This window comes from Bos grunniens, chromosome 6, assembly GCF_055505025.1.
Source record: "Bos grunniens cultivar Pamir isolate PY7600 chromosome 6, Bosgru_T2T1.0, whole genome shotgun sequence".
NCBI lineage: Eukaryota > Metazoa > Chordata > Mammalia > Artiodactyla > Bovidae > Bos > Bos grunniens.
The window spans coordinates 14944374-14960461 of NC_141170.1; the positions used below are offsets into that span (position 1 = coordinate 14944374).

At 48.5% G+C, this 16088-nt stretch overlaps 1 protein-coding gene across 2 annotated transcripts in view; it reads right to left on the reverse strand.

Moving 5' to 3' along the window:
* The window catches only part of PPP2R2C (protein phosphatase 2 regulatory subunit Bgamma), a 167791-nt gene extending 160432 nt beyond the window's left edge, over nucleotides 1–7359 (reverse strand). Inside the window, exon 1 of one of the 2 annotated variants that reach the window (XM_086407517.1) lies at nucleotides 6802–7359. In XM_086407517.1, coding sequence (XP_086263643.1) covers nucleotides 6802–6829 — 28 coding nt within the window. In that variant the 5' untranslated portion in view covers nucleotides 6830–7359. The remainder of the gene's footprint in view (nucleotides 1–6801) is intronic. The other variant, XM_086407516.1, reaches the window with a different exon arrangement.
* Nucleotides 7360–16088: the final 8729 nt, after the last annotated feature.

A 16088-nucleotide genomic window follows, 5' to 3' on the forward strand; every position in this document is an offset into this window, starting at 1 on the left:
TGGTCTTAGTTATTTGCTATTTAATGACAGTTGAAAAAACAAAGTTTATTAACATGGATTTTATCGCCCAGTCTATTGTGTAATTACAGCTTTAAATGCAAATAGAAGAGCACTGAACTAGAATGCAGAATCACTGAATTACACAATTTGTATCTGGGAGCTCCTGCAGGCACACGTAGCTTGTTCGTATAAGAACAGGAAGAACACTGCACGTTTTTATTTCACTCTTTGACGCTTGAGTGTTTTAGACACAAATCTCCACTTGCAGTGATGAATGAGGGTTGACGGGAACAGGAGCTATGGTCCGCCTTTCCCTTTCTTTTGACGCCATCGTTTTCAGAAGTAATGACTAGCTAGACCAGGGATGTCTCACGAGTAACAAAGGGGTTATGTTAGGGTTCCTTGGGCTGTGTGCTTCTTAGAATGTCACTGCCTCCTTCCAGCATTCAAAACAAGTTTTCTGGTTCAAAAAGAAAGCATGGCCTCTCCGGGCTGTCAGTGCCTCTGTTTACACCATCACGGACATGCTGACTGGTGCCAACTCACAGAATTCTGGTGGCTCAGGATGCTCAGAAGCTCAGTGATATTCCAAGTGACCCCAGGTAAGTGTGAACAGTGGACCTGCTTGTTGCACGTGTCACTTCTGTTCCCCGTCGTGCTCCACTATCCTATCAAAGGTAACTCACAAAACACGGGTTTAAGGACACAATTATTAAAGATTTCAAGGTGGGGACAGTGGAGAATTAAACCAAGAACAGGGTTCTTGGTCCTTCTGAGCATGTGAGCATGGGGCCTACCTGGATTGCATGCCCAGAAAACCAGCCCTTCAGCAAAGGGACTGGAAAATTCTTATAACCTCATGCTTAATGAGAAAAGTACCCTTCAAAATGGTTTATATGGAAAGGTTAAGCTTTTATTAAAAACAGACATGGGCATTTGCAAAAGATGGGAAGGAGTTATGGCAAGTGGCTAACAATGTTCATCTAGAGGCCATTCTTTTCTCTTTATCTGCATTGTTACTCTATAATCCTTCCCATTAAGCACCAGCCTTTCACACAGCCATGCTTCGGGTCTTAAGACCTAAAACACCTCTCAGGGAAACATCCCTTAGCTATGCTGACTTTAAGGATAAAGACCAAAAGCTGCAGCAGGTAAAAACAACCAGGAGATGATGTGGAAGCATTGTATTAGCATTTGATTTCCATCTTGCAGAAAGAAAATGAGAAAACCCCTACTTCATTGACCGCACCAACCTTTAAGTGAGGGCTGGCCTCCACGACAGTTTGAGGAAACCGATAACAATAATAGCCCCTGCCCAGAGTGAACTGTTGGGAGTCCATGTGGCCTTGTGGAATCCCAGGGCAGGAAGCAGTGCAGGGAAACTGCAGCTCAGAGAGGTGATGTGACTTTACAGGGGACAGCCACCGGTGTCCCATTTCAGCCTCCCACCCTGCCCCCACGCCAGAAGTGGAAACAACATCAGCTCATGAAACCCCATAAAAGCTTATGAAAGGGACAGTTCTAAGTGGAAGCAAAAGGAACCAAGATTTCAAAAATCAAAGGCCGGCTCTCCCGCTTTCCCTCTGGGCTGGCTCAGGTCACTGTCAGACATAACCTCCCCTCTCAGCTCAATTTCCCTAAGGCTGGAGATGAAGTTGGGTCAGCCAGTCTGACATTTCTATGGGCTGTGGGTGTATTAGTCATTCAGTTGTGTCCGATTCTTTGCAACCCCATGTACTACAAAGCCTGTCAGGCTTCTCTGTCCATGGAATTCTCCAGGCAAGAATACTGGAGTGGATTGCCATCCCCTTCTCCAGAGATCTTTCCAACCCAGGGATCAAACTCCATCTCCCACATGGCAGGCAGAGTCTTTACCATCTGAGCCATCAGGGAATATGCAGCTAAGAGCTAGTCTGACTCCAACTCCTAAAGAACAGACATTGTTATTTATGGACAATATTTATTAAGTCCTGACTGTGCCCCAGGCCCTGGGCTGGGTATGATCACATGCACCAAGCCATTTAATGCCATAAGTCCACTGAATGTATTCCATTCACAAAGCATGGTGGGGGAGTCCACAGAGAAGATGCAACAACATCAAACATTTGCACATCCCTCATTTCAAGTGATCTGCAGAAAAACCTGGAACAGAAACTAAGGCTCCTGCCCAAGATTACAGACCCAGAGCAGACTTCACCAGGAATGCAGGTCTCCAGACCCCACCAGGTCTCCAGTCCCCACCAGGAACCTAGGTCTCCTGACAGCAGATCTTGGGATCCCTCATGTGGCTGGAAGTACCAGGAGGGGAAATCAGAACTCTGCAGCTTTGACTTGAGTGCGTGAAAGAGATCAAAGAGGATTTCCAAAACAGAACACACACACACACACAAAAAAAAACCCAGCTACCTACTGGCTTTAAGTATCTTGTGTTTTGGTCGTGAGTGACAGGGCAGCTTTTCTGTTTTCTCGACAATCAGTAAAGGCTATATGAGTAGGGCTGCTGCTGGCTGCAAGTAACAGAGACTTGGTTTCAAGTTTGAAGCAATGAGTAAGTATAGAAGCTTATGGAACTGGAAGCCCAGAGGTAGGGTGGACATTAGGCCTCGTTAATCCAGGAGTCACCAACATCTCACTCACTGTTGTTGGCTTAAGACCGGCTTCACCATGGTCTCAAGGCGGCTGCTAGGGGGGCTTCTGTGTTCCATCACAAGAAAAGGAGCAGCTTCCTGCAGCTCTCTCTACTCTCCACTCAACCTCCACAGAGGACTCCCATGTTCATTTTTGAACCAATCACTGGAAGTACCCTGGTTCATCCCTGCCTGCCCAGACCCAGATGCAGAAAAGCATGTGCTTGGTAAATGCTACTGCATGGAAGAGGATGAACGTATTTCTCAGATCCAGTCTAGCCTAGAAATGTCTATTTAACTCACCCTAAAGCTGAGTCCAGGTTTCCCTGGGGGCTCAGTGGTAAAGAATCCAACTGCTAATGCAGGAGACTTGGGTTCAGTCCCTGAGTCAGGAAGATCCCTGGAGAAGGAAATGGCAACCCACTCCAGTATTCTTTCCTGGGAAATCCCATGGACACAGGAGCCTGGCAGGCTATAGTCTACGGGGTTGCAAAAAGAGTTGGACATGACTTCAAGACTAATCAAACAAATGAAAACCTGAGTTCTAGGACTGCAGCAAGAGAACATAGCCAGGAAGAGTCCTTCTTGAAGTCATATTTGGCTCTTGAGAAAAGTCTAAACAGAGACTCCTTGGCATTCTCTGATCCCTGGGACCCCTTTCTCTAGGGCTCAGGTCCTTCCACTGTCCTGAGAACCTTAACTGTACTGCTCTCCCCCAACACACATCCATTTTGCAAACTTCTCTGTGCTCCATGGTGACACATGTCCATGCCTAGTGACCAGAAGGTGTGAATTACTAACAAAACCTAAACTCTTCCCAAGGTATTTGGGATTTTACAAGAGGAAACTGAGGAAGCGGGCTCCCACTGGTGAAGATGACATTTAACTCGAGACCTAAAGGATGAGAAGGAAGAGCAGGAGGTGGGTGTTCCAGGTAGTAGACACAGCCAGTGCAAATACCTTGAGAGAAAGGAAAAAATGCCCTGCTTAAGGAACAGGAAGGAGATCACAGCCACTGGGGTGTTGTGTTTGCGGCCAAATGACCAGCTGGAACAGGGATTTGTACACTTGGCACTTTTACAAACTCCCAGCATCCATTATTTGCTTGTGAAGCTCCTCCAGGAAAAAGACTTTTAAATTCTAACAGTACCATGTATAAAATGCTTCCAATAGGCCAAAAGCACTGTGCCAGATGCTGTCTATATTAGCATAACCACTGATATCCCCAACAATCCTTTAAGACAAGTCATTATTACTTCTCTGTTTAGAGGGGGAAAATGAAGATCAGAAAGGTTTAGTAACTTGTGCCTGTTGCACAGCGCATGAAGATTCAGAAGTAGGACTTGAACCCAAGTCTGTCTGACATCTGAGGCTTCCCCAGTGGCTCAAGTAGTAAAAGAATCCACTTGCAATGCAAGAGCCACAGGAGACATGGGTTCGATCCCTGGGTCGGGAAGATTTCCTGAAGGAGGGCATGGCAACCCACTCCAATGTTCTTGCCTGGAGAATCCTCATGGACAGAAGAGCCTGGCAGGCAACAGTCCATGGGGTCACAAAGAGTCAACATGGACTCAACCGAGCATGCACATGTGCTGTCTGACACCCAAATCCGTGACCTACTCTGTGCTCTGAGCACAAAATATGGGCAAGATGCAATAGCAGGAAGGTCTGTTTCCACGCAGGGTGGCCAGAAATCTCATATAATTCTAATAATTATTGTTATTGCTTTCTTGACTAGACCCTGTTCTCTGAGGGCAGGAACTCTGAATCCTGTTTCTTGCTGCATTCCCAGGAACAGAGCCCTATGCCCTGGACACAGTGGCACTCAGTCTGGGATGTGGACAAAGGCTAAGCCTCAGTTTCTTCATCTATAAAATGGGCATGTGGGGAATGTGGAGCTCCTGTGAGGCCTCAACACATAATGGGTTCTCCATAAATGTAGGCTGCTAGTTCACAATTTGTAGTTCTGGGGTCAGTTCATCTACCATCTCACCTATGCTGTGCTGTATTTAGTCATTCAGTTGTGTCCAACTCTTTGCAACCCCACAGACTGTAACCTGCCAGGCCCCTCTGTCCATGGGGATTCTCTAGTCAAGAACACTGGAGTGGGTTGCCATGCCCTCCTCCAGGGGATCTTCCCAACCCAGGGATCGAACTCAGGTCTCTCACATTGCAGGTGGTTTCCTTACCATCTGAGCCACGAGGGAAGCCCACCATCTCACCTAACCCCCACATAAACCCTAAAACTTGTAGACAGGGTGGTATTATTCAGTCCCATTTCACAGATGGGGAAAGAGATTTGTCCCCATAATGGGGCTCCCTTCTAGAATTCAGGCTGCCCAGGGGGCAGGACCTGTGTCCAGTCCCCAGGGCTAAAACACTAGTAGATGTCAGTAAATATTTGTTGCATGAATGAAGAATTAACAATTATCACCTCCTACTCTGATAACTATGCACGTCTCCCTTGTTCCTCCCTTCTAAGAGCTGGTGAATTCATGAGAAAAACGGGGAGAGACAGGATAAAGAAGGAATTAGGGTTTGCCAATGTCCACTATGAGTCAGGCAGTGCTTTTTAAGTCACAGAGTCCAGCGCCTTGTTCCAGCATCCTCCATGCACAGATGAGAAAGTAGAGGCTCCTCCAGAAAGCCAGATCAGGATGACCTGCCAAGATCCCCTCTCCTGGCTCCAGCCAGACCACTGGGGCACCTGCCAGCAACTCAGCAGCCTTTCACCTCTGCCTCTCAGCAGGCTGCCAGCAAAAAGAACACCCAGGAAACACATTGATCCTTCCTCGGCCTCTCCAAGGCCGGCGACAAAGGACCCTTTTCAGATGCCCTGGACCCCCGCTTCCCCAGGAAACCCCTAACTTGAGGCAGAGCCCTCAGCTAGCCCGAGCAGCCCTGCCCCCTCTCCCTACACACACCTATCAGCAAAGCGTGACTCAGCGCTTCTCCTCTGGGGAGTGGGGAGCGCCACTCTCCAGCCTATACTCCGCCCAGGTCACACACCCAGCCTCAGCATCCCTGGGTCGGGACGCCTGGGAGCCCACCCCGCGCTGGTCCGGCGCTCTCCAGGCCTCCGCAGGGCTCCGACCGGCTCCTCGGCCTCATTTCCGGCGGAGCCTGGAATCGGCGCTGGCTGGACAGCGCCCGGAGTCGAGTCACCACCGCTCGGAGCCCACACGGGTTCCTGACCCGGGCTCCCACGCGGCCCAACCCCGCGGCACGCAAAGCCCTGGGCCCCTCCCACAGAAGCACCCACCAGGGAACCTCTTGCTAAAACCCACCAACACCTCTGCAACCAGTCCGGCAGCCCCTAGGGAAGACGCAGTCAAGCCTCTTAACCCGGGAAGGTCTCCGGGCACAAGGGGTCCCCACCAATGCATGCCAACACCCCGCGCGGCCGGCCCTTCCACATCCGCAATGGAGGCTCCAATCCGCGGGCGCCTGGCTAAGGCCTGGGAGCTTCCCCACCGTTCCCTGGGCAGGGTGGAGCCGGGGTACACTTGAAGTTACTACTGGCTTATAAGAAGGGGTCGCTGACCCTCTAGATCCCACCAGCCTCGCAGTGGGGAGTAAGGCCAATTTAGGGGATTTCCAATGCAGGGCCCGTTTGGGGTAGCAGGTCCCACTTTGGGGTTCAGACAGTGTAGGGTCAGCTCTTCCTGTCTCATTTTATTTACCAGGAAGAAAAGATCCACCCCAAACTAGCCACCTTCTCTCACCCCGCTAAGGGACCTTGCTTCTGGCCACAGGGAGGGGCCGAAAACCTCGAGCCTCTGGGGCAATCTGGCCACGGAATTTTTTTTTTCTCCTCCTGGGTCGCTCTTAGTCTCCGGGGAGTGGGCAACCTAGAAAATTCTGCCGGGCTCTGGACTGGGATGAAAGGGCAAACCCAGGATTTGAAGCCACTAAATTCGCCCGGGATGTCTTCACCAGAGTAGACGCAGAGGTGGCCTTTACAAAAAATGAGGGCCGGGGCCGATTCAGGGTGCCACCAGGCCTGGAGGCAGAAAGCTGCCCGCCGGAGGGCGGCGCGGAGGAGGGCGCTGCCCTGTCAGGCTACGGAGCAGCAGGAGACCGGCGCCCTCCGGCTCCCTCCCTCCCGGACCGGGGCGTGGGGGGTGGGGTAGGGTGGGGTGGGGGGACACGACACACAGCGCGCGGTCCAAACCTTCGGAGGGCATTCGGTGCGACGGCATCCCCACGCCGCGGCCGGCCGGAAGGGGCCTCAGACAACACGTACGTTACCTTCAGTCACATAGCTGTGGTCCCGCAGGAAGCTGTGGTTAATTTTCCGCGTGTCCGTGTCCTCGCCCATTGAAGGCCGTGCCCGGTGCCCTGGGCATGCCCCGCCGCCGCACACCGATGCAATCCGCAGAGGTCGCGCCGGGCGCGCGGGCCATGCCGCCGCAGCCTAGCAAGGGCGCGGGCCGCCGGGGCCCCGGAGGACGGGCATCGCGCGACCAGGGGGCGGCCGGGGAACGGGCGAGGGCGGCCGAGGCGGGCGCCGCGGTCAGGCTTGAGCGCGGCGAGCGGGCGGCGGCCGCGGGTGGGGACGGGCCGGGTCCCGGGCGCGCATTCCGGCCGGCGGTGCGCGCTGCGTCCGTGCGCCCCGGCGGCGGCGGCGGCGGCTGGGTGCCGGTGCGCCTGGCTGCGGCGGCGGCGGCGGCGACGGGAGGGGACGCGCGCGGCGCTGCGCCGACCGAGCCGGGGCCGAGCCGGGCTGCGCGGACTGGGGCCGCCGCCGCCGCCGCTGTCGCAGGCCCCTCCCTCGCGCCGCCCGCTCCTCCGCCCCCGCGGCCTGCGCCTCCCGCCTAGCGCCCGCCACCCAGCACCCTGCAGGTGGAGCCGCGCTCCCCCGGCAGAAGCTGCCCCTCTGCGCTCTCAGTCTCACGGATGGACACCTTTGGTTCCTGGGTATGCCAGCGGGCGAGGGAGGAAGGAGATGACCAGCGGGCGGGAGGCACTGGGCAGCTGAGCATGTGGGGGCCACTTTGCGTGCCCGGTGGCTCAGACGGTAAAGCGTCTGCCCGCAATGCGGGAGCCCCGGGTTCAATCCCTGGGTCGGGAAGATCCCCTGGAGAAGCAAATGGCAACCCATTCCAGTACTCTTGCCTGGAAAATCCCATGGACCGGGGAGCCTGGCGCTCTATAGTCCATGGGGTCGCAAAGAGTCGGACACGACCGAGCGACTTCACTTTTTTTGCGTGCCCAGGTACTCCTGGTGGGTGGAGAGCTTAGAAGAGAGGAGGACCTTCAGAGGTGTTGGGGGCGGATCAGTGGATCCACTTCTGCCCAACCGCACAGACACCAGCACTGCCCCCCGACGGGAACCAGAGCTGAAGGGGCCCTTGGCCTGAAATAGGGGTCCAAAACCCAGGTGGAGGTGCAGCTGGTCTCTCGAACTCCTGCAGTTTTGTGATGCTCTCTTCCTCTCAACCGTTGGGTGGGTGGGTGGGGGGGGGGTACTCCAGGCATTCCCCAAACTGCAGTGGAGGCAGAAGAGTCCAGAAGGGGCTAAGGCAGGAGGCTGGGGTTATGGGAAAGGCTGGAGAAGGTGGAAGCCCCCTGAGGTTTCTGGCTGGGGAGTGAGAGGGAGTTTCTGAAGCTACAGCTGGGGTTTTATTCCTTAGAAACACCCAGAATAAAGTTCCTCCCCACCCCCACAAGCACCCTACAGGGCATAATTGAAAGGGCAGGACCCAGGAGGGGCTTGGGGCTCTGCCAACATCCCCTGGATGCTGAGTGACCCAGGGCAGGTCCCTTACCTGTCCCCTACCTCAGCTTCCTCAACCACACCCACCTCTTAGCACAGGTATGCAGATTCAGTGCAAGGACCAGGAAAATGCAGGGACCCTCCGGATGTGAAAATGAAAGTGAAGTCGCTCAGTCGTGTCCCACTCTTTGCGACCCCATGGACTGTAACCTACCAGACTCCTCCGTCCATGGGATTTCCCAGGCAAGGATACTGGAGTGGGTTGCCATTTTCTCCTCTAGGGGATCTTCCCGACCCAGGGATCGAACCCGGGTCTCCCACATTGCAGGCAGTCACTTTATCATTTGAGCCACCAGGGAAGTGAAATAGGCTGATAGGCACACCCTCTCTTCCCACCAGCCTGGGCCGCTCTGATCCCTTGAGCCTAACCCCGGAGTCCCACTCTCTGTCCATTCCCCTCTCCACTCTAACTCAGTACAGAAAGTGGCTGTGACCTCAGACACTGGAAGATGGACAGACTGAGTTCAAGCCCTAACAGCGAGGGAGCCCTGGGCAAGCACAACCTCACCTGTTTAATGGATGTGATCACAGGGCTAGTGTGGCCAGTCCATGCTTAGTAGGGGCCTGGCCTCACGGGTGCTCTGGAATGTTAGTCGCTATCATCAGGCTGAGCCTCACTTCTCTGAACTTGGAAAGACCCCTCACCCCATCTGTGAGTCCTGAAACATCCACCCCATCTTCTAGGATACCCTGGATCACCATGAAAAGGGGCTTGACCTGGCCCAACACAGTGATCCACCCCTTTCATCAGCCTCTGAGCCAGGGTGGGGACCTGGGAGTTTATGGTCTTGAACCTTGCTGGGCCCCAAGGCTCAGTTTCAGCCACTTGCACCCCCGTGAATTCTCCTCTGACTCCCTCGGGGTTCCTGAGAACTGTCTCCTCCATTCTGAAGCCCTCCCACACCAGCACCAAAGCTCCTCCCTCAACATCCTGCTCACTCCCACCCCAACACTGCTCAACCTGACACCATCCATTGTTTCCTCTCTTAAATCTGGAGGCATCTCTGGTTCTTGGCACAAAGCTGAGTTCCGCATCCTACTGCCTGTCTGTCCTCCTGACTCCATCCTCTCTCTCTCTCTGTGGCCTCCTCCTTATTCTTTCATTTGTGATGAATGTTTGTTGAGCATCTACTCTGTGAGGGCACATTTCCAGGACAGTGGTAATGAGAACAGAACAGACCAAACTCTCTGCTCTTATGGGATTGACCTATTAGTAGAGCAAGATCAGCAAGACAATATGCATATATAACATGGAGGTCATGATGAGTGAGAAGTGAAAGTGGGGTGCAGAGATGGAGATGGATGGGGGTCTATGTTATAAAGAGAGAGTGGAGAGGACCTTTCTGAGAAGATGTAATTGGGTAACTGCCGTCACCTACATCAGGAAAAGAGACCACAGCTGTCCTCACAAGATCTTTCTCATCACCCACTCTCTGCCCAAAAGATAACCTTCATCTCGACTTCCAACACTGTAATTTTGCTGGTGGGGGTGGGGGTGTTTCTGTAAATAGAATCATAGAATATGAAGGTTTTTCTACCTGGTTTCTTCTGCTCAACATTGTTTCTGAGCTTCACTCAATTTTTCATATATGGTTTATATATGTGGTTTGTTCATTTTTCACTGTTGTATAGTATTCCGTTATACAGATACACTGTATAAGGTACCCTCCTGGTGATGGACACTTAGTTTGCTTTCTGTTGGAGGTTAAGTTCTTTTATTCTCCTCCTGACTTAGGGCCTTGGAAAAGTAAATGTCAAGATAAAGCCTCTATAAGCCAGAGTCCATGCATGATTACAAAGAACATGGACCCCATTAGATGTATAAAATGAGCGAGAAATAAATATGTGCTGTGTTTGGGCACTGAGATTGGTGAATTGTTTTTTCACTGCAACATAACCTCTCCTGTGGAGACCACTACATCCCTGTGTTCTGGCTGGTGGTGGCTAAACACTTCACATGGCTTATCTTGTACTGTCCTCAAACACGTGAGGACTCTTGTCTCAGCCAGAATGAAAACTAGGCTGTATTGAAACAATGGATGACCTTTCAAAATTCTGTGCCTTATAGAATCTATTTCTCACTCGTGCCACATGCCCTTCACAAGTTGGCTACAACTCTGACCCTTGTCATATTTATTCTGGGATCCAGGCTGATGGTGCAGCCCTACATTGGGCATTGCTGGGGTCATGGTAGAGGTGAAAGAGAGATCCGGGGCATAAGCTCACTCTTAGAACTTATTGGCCCAAGTAAGTTCACATAACCACCAGTCATGAGTTCAAAGGTCAGGGAGGAATGCTATAGGTCATATGGCCATTAATGACCTTATGACCTACGACCTTAATGGCACAAACAAGTACAATCCGCCACCAAGAAGGGAGGATATAGTACAAATATTTTGCTCTATAACACAACCCACTACAGTACTCATTTTATAAATAAATAAACAAACACCAAGTCACTTCCTAAGTCACCCAGCTAGTAAGTGGCAGAGCTGAGATTTACCCAGGTCTGTGAGACTCCAGTACTCTTGCCTGGAAAATCCCATGGACGGAGGAGCCTGGTAGGCTGCAGACCATGGGGTCGCTAAGAGTCGGACACGACTGAGCGACTTCACTTTCACTTTTCCCTTTCATGCATTGGAGAAGGAAATGGCAACCCACTCCAGTGTTCTTGCCTGGAGAATCCCAGGGATGGGGGAGCCTGGTGTGCTGCCGTCTATGGGGTCGCACAGAGTCGGACACGACTGAAGCGACTTAGCAGCAGCAGCAGTGAGACTCCAGAGCTTGCACAGTCTGCCCATACAAGCTGATGCTGATGCAACTCTCTCTCTGCCACCTTCCCCTCTGTGACTACCCAGAGGGAGTTCCCACAGGGAGTTCAAGGTGGTCTCTCTTCATTTCTGGGAACCATCTGCCTTGCCCTGGAGTAAGCTGCCTGAAGCAGTACTCGGATGGATCTTTTCTCCAGTGAAAGGCTAGACAGAAACCCACCCACCCACTCGCAGTCTAGGTCACAGTGGCTCTGGATGGAGACTTATCTAACAACACTGAGATGCGCTAAGACCTGTCGGATAGCAACGTCATCAGGGAAGGACCCAGGGCTGTCATCTGGCCCCACACTCACAATTTTAGTCATTTTCTGCCATTGCAAAAGTGGCACATAGTAGAAAATGTGTATATAAAGGAAAATAGACAAGGGATGGTCTTGAATTCATTGTACCAGAAACCTTTTGGAGTGTCCCATTCCTGGGCCTTTCAAGGTAAATTTTTGTTTTTACACAACCATGATCCATGCTTTATATTCTGTATATATTTTAATGTGTGTGTGAGCATGCTAAGTCACTTAGTCGTGTTCAACTCTTTGTGACCCTATGGACCATAGCCCGCCAGGCTTCTCTGTCCATGGGATTCTCCAGGCAAGAATACTGGAGTAGGTTGCCATGCCCTGATCCAGGGGAATCTTCCCAACCTAGGAATCCAACCTGCATCTCTTATGTCTCCTGCATTGCCAGGCGGGTTCTTTACCACTAGTGTCACTTGGGAAGCCCCATTTATTTTAATGAGATAGTTCAAATAAACAAGAGACTGGAGTATATTATTATAATCCCCCCTTTTGAATATTGATTCAAAAGGAATCAATATTAAGATTCTAACATGTTAGCTTCCAATCTTTTAATGTAAGAAATAGAATCAGAGACATTGAAGCTTTTTTGCATCCCTTTCTAGCCCTAATCCTCCCACTGTCTTTCCAAACGTGAACACTGTCCCTAAATTTGTTTTCTTCTCATCCACGTTCTATTCTTTAACACATGTACATGCATTATATCATTTAATGTAATTTAAAAATGTATACAAACATTATCATATTGATTGTACCATATTGCAAATTGCTTTTTTTCTACACCTTGTTTTTCAGCTCTGCCTAGTGTCTTCATTGATCTCAAATGCGGAAGAAAACAATCAATGATGTGCTGGAGCCTGCCCCGAGAACCTTCTTGCTGATTGTGTTTCTCCTCCAGACTCTGTGTTCAGTGATATCATGGTAATAACTAGAAATCAGCCCTATTGGGAATATTTATAGCACAGAAACCAGCAAATGCTACAGATTCTGGCTTTTCCACCTTGTTGCATGCATGTGCGCTCAGCCGCTTCAGTCTTATTGGACTCTTTGTGACCCTATGGACTGTAGCCCAGACTGTAGCCCACCAGGATCCTCTGTCCATGGGATTCTCCAGGCAAGGATATTGGAGTGTGTTGCCATGCCCTTCTCCAGGGGATCTTCCCGACCCAGGGACTGAACCCACATCTCCTACATCTCCCGCATTGCGGGCAGATACTTTACCCACTGAGTCCTCTGGGAAGCCCTTCTCTCTTGATAGGGGTAGTTAAACATTGACAAGCATATCAGTGACTACAATTAATTTATTATTTCTCTCATCCTCTCCACCCACTTGGATGGATGTCTAGGTTGTTTCCAACCTGTTGGCGTTTCAAACAACAACTCAGTGACATCGTTTTACCTGATTCCTCACACCCAAGTGTAATGGTTCTCCAGGAGGGACACCTGGAGGCAGGGTTACACTATATGTACATATTTCACTTCCTATATGTTGCCACATCAAGAAACAATTTATACTCCTGTACGGACTTCCCTGGTGGCTCAGACGGTAAAGAATCTGTTCGCAATGCGTGAGACCTGGATTCGATCCCTGGGTTGAGAGGATCCCCTGAAGAAGGGCATGGCAACCCACGCCAGTATTCTTGCCTGGAGAATCCCATGGACAGAGGAGCCTGGCGGGCTACAGTCCATAGGGTCACAGAGAGCCGGACACGACTGAGTCACTAAGCACAGCACACACTGAATTGAGTGGCACTGGAAGCTGATGTAAATGCACCTCAAGTTGGTGGGTCAGCTGGTAGCCGGTAGTAGTTTAATTTGCATTTCCTGATTGCTAGTGAGGTTGAGAATCTCCGTTTTCTCTTCTAAGAATTGCCTGTTGTTCCCTTTCGGCTTTTTTCTTACTGATTTTCTGGAGCTTCTTATATAGTTTTACTACCTGTTCTCTGTCTGTTCATGTGTGTTATGAAACATTCTCTGCTAATTTGTTGTTCATCTCTTAACTTTGTAGTACTGTTTTCCTTCAGAAGTTGCTAATTTTGATGTAGTGAAATTTATCACTATTTCCTTTGAAGTATTTTGCCTTTTTGTCTCTTTTTGATTTTCACTAAATCTCTATCTTGTAAGTATGAAGGTAAGCTATAGAATGGCTTTATATTTACATTTTGCCCCTCTAGAGCATAATGTTCTATTTGGAGGAAAGTAGAGATCTAACTATATACTTTTTCCATATGAAGAACCCAGTATCCAAATCAATGATTGACTAGCCTATCTTTCCCTCTCTAATTATAAAGCCCATTCTCTCTATACCAAGTTCTTTTATATATGTGGGCATGTTTCTGGACTCTCTATTCTATTCCATTGGTCTTTTTTATCTGGCCCATGTGTCTTAGATAGTATGAGTGAGTGAATGAAGTCGCTCAGTCGTGTCCGACTCTTTGTGACCCCATGGACTGCAGCTTACCAGGCTCCTTAGATAGTATAGTTTTTTAATAAGGCAATATCAAGTAGATCAAATGCTATAGTCTTTACTTTTCTTCAAAATTGTCTTGACTATTCATGGATGTTTGCATTTCTATATAAAATTTCAGCTTATCAGATCCCTGTTGTCACTTTTCTTGAAACAGCAAAGAATTTATAAATTTAAACTTATAGATCAAATGGAAAGTGATATGTTCCACTTGGGAAATGATATTTTTCTAATGCTAAGTTGTCCCATTCATGGGATGATCTGTCTCTATATTGATTCAGTTAATCATTCATGTTCTTCCATGAAGTGCTCTAATTTTCTTCCCAACAATAACAGCAAACATTTATATATTTGTATGTGCCAACTACAGTTCTAAACACTTTATATTTAACTCAGATGAATCTTCCCAACTTCCCAAAGATGTAAATACTATTACTGTCTCCCTTTTACAAATGGGGGAACCGGCAGAGTGGTCAGGTAATTTGCCCACACCAGCCAGAAGTAGAGCTGTAATGTAGCACCAGGCATTGAGGGTTGGAGGCCCTGCTTTGACCCCCACTGCAGTACTGCTTCCATATGGAGCTTGTACATCTGTTCTTAGATTTCATCTTAAGTACCCTATAGGTTTTACTGCCTTTGTGAATGGAGTTTGCCTCTCTTATATGTTCTAAATGGTATTGCTCTTCAGGAGAAGTGTTACTGACTTTTGTGTGCTGTCTTGTACCCAGCAGTTGTGTTGAGCTATCATATGGTTTAAATAGTTGGAGAGCCGATTATCTTGGATTTTCCATGTAGACCACGATGTCTGCAGTTAAAGACAGTTTGCGCTTTTTCTTGCCATTCTTTCCCCATTTGCTGTCTGGCTCAGTTGGTTCCACTATGAAGTGGAGTTGAATAGCACCGGTGACAGAAGGCGTTTTTGTCTTTGGTCTAGTAAAGCTTTTAAAGTTCCATGTGAAAAAAAAAAAGTGTTTGCTGTTGGGTTTTCTCATCCTTCCTAATTTTCTGGGAGAATTTATCAAAAATGAATATCAAAATTTGTCTAATGTGGGTGGTTTTTTTTTTGGCTAGTTGCTTTGTTTTGCTGTATCTATCCATATGATCATTTGGCTTTTTGCCTTTGATCTGTTAAAGCAGTGAATTAAATTAATAGTTTGTCTTTAAACCATTCTTGCATTCCCAGGATAGATTAGACATAGTCATAAAGTTTTATTGACACAGAGCCATACTCATTCATTTATGCATTTTCTAGGGCCACTTTCACACTATAATTGCAGAGTTGTGTAGTTGCAGCAGAGACCATATGTCCACAAGCCTAAAATATTTACAATCTGGTTTTTTAAGGAAAGTCTGTTAACTTTTTCTAGAAGTTTTATAATTTTGGATTTTCCATTTTGGTCTATGATCCATTTTGAATTAATTCTTGTATGTATGTGAGACATGGTTCTTTTTTTTTTAAAGTTGTTTTAGCACCAATTGTCTGTTTATTCTCCACTGAACTACCTTTTTATTTTTGCTCAAAATCAGCCGTATCAGCTGCCATAAATGTGTGGGTCTTTGTCTGGGTTCTCTATTCTGTTCCATTGATATACTTATTTAGTTTGACACAATACTATCAATACTGATGTCAATTACTGAAGCTTTATATTAAGTTCTTGAGATTAGATCATATTAGCCCTCTCAACAAACTACAGATAAAGATGAGATTCCTTAATTTGACAAAGGACATTTCTGAAAAACCTATAGATTTAATGGTCTTAAATATGAAATAGTTTCCCCCATAACAGGGGACAAGGCAAGGATAGCCATTTATACCATGACTATTCAGCATTGTACTAGAGGTTACAGCCAGTGCAATAAAGCAAGAAAGAGAAATAAAAGACATTCAAACTAGAAGGAAGGAAGTAAAACTTGTCTTTATTCACAGAAGACATGATTGTCTATATAAAAATCCAATGGGAGCTATAAAAAACTGCCAGAATTAATAATAAATTTAATGTTTTCAGGACATAAGATCAATCAAAATCTAAATTTTAAAGATATCATTTACAATATGAGATATGGAGAAATAAATCTAAAAACAGATGTGAAAAA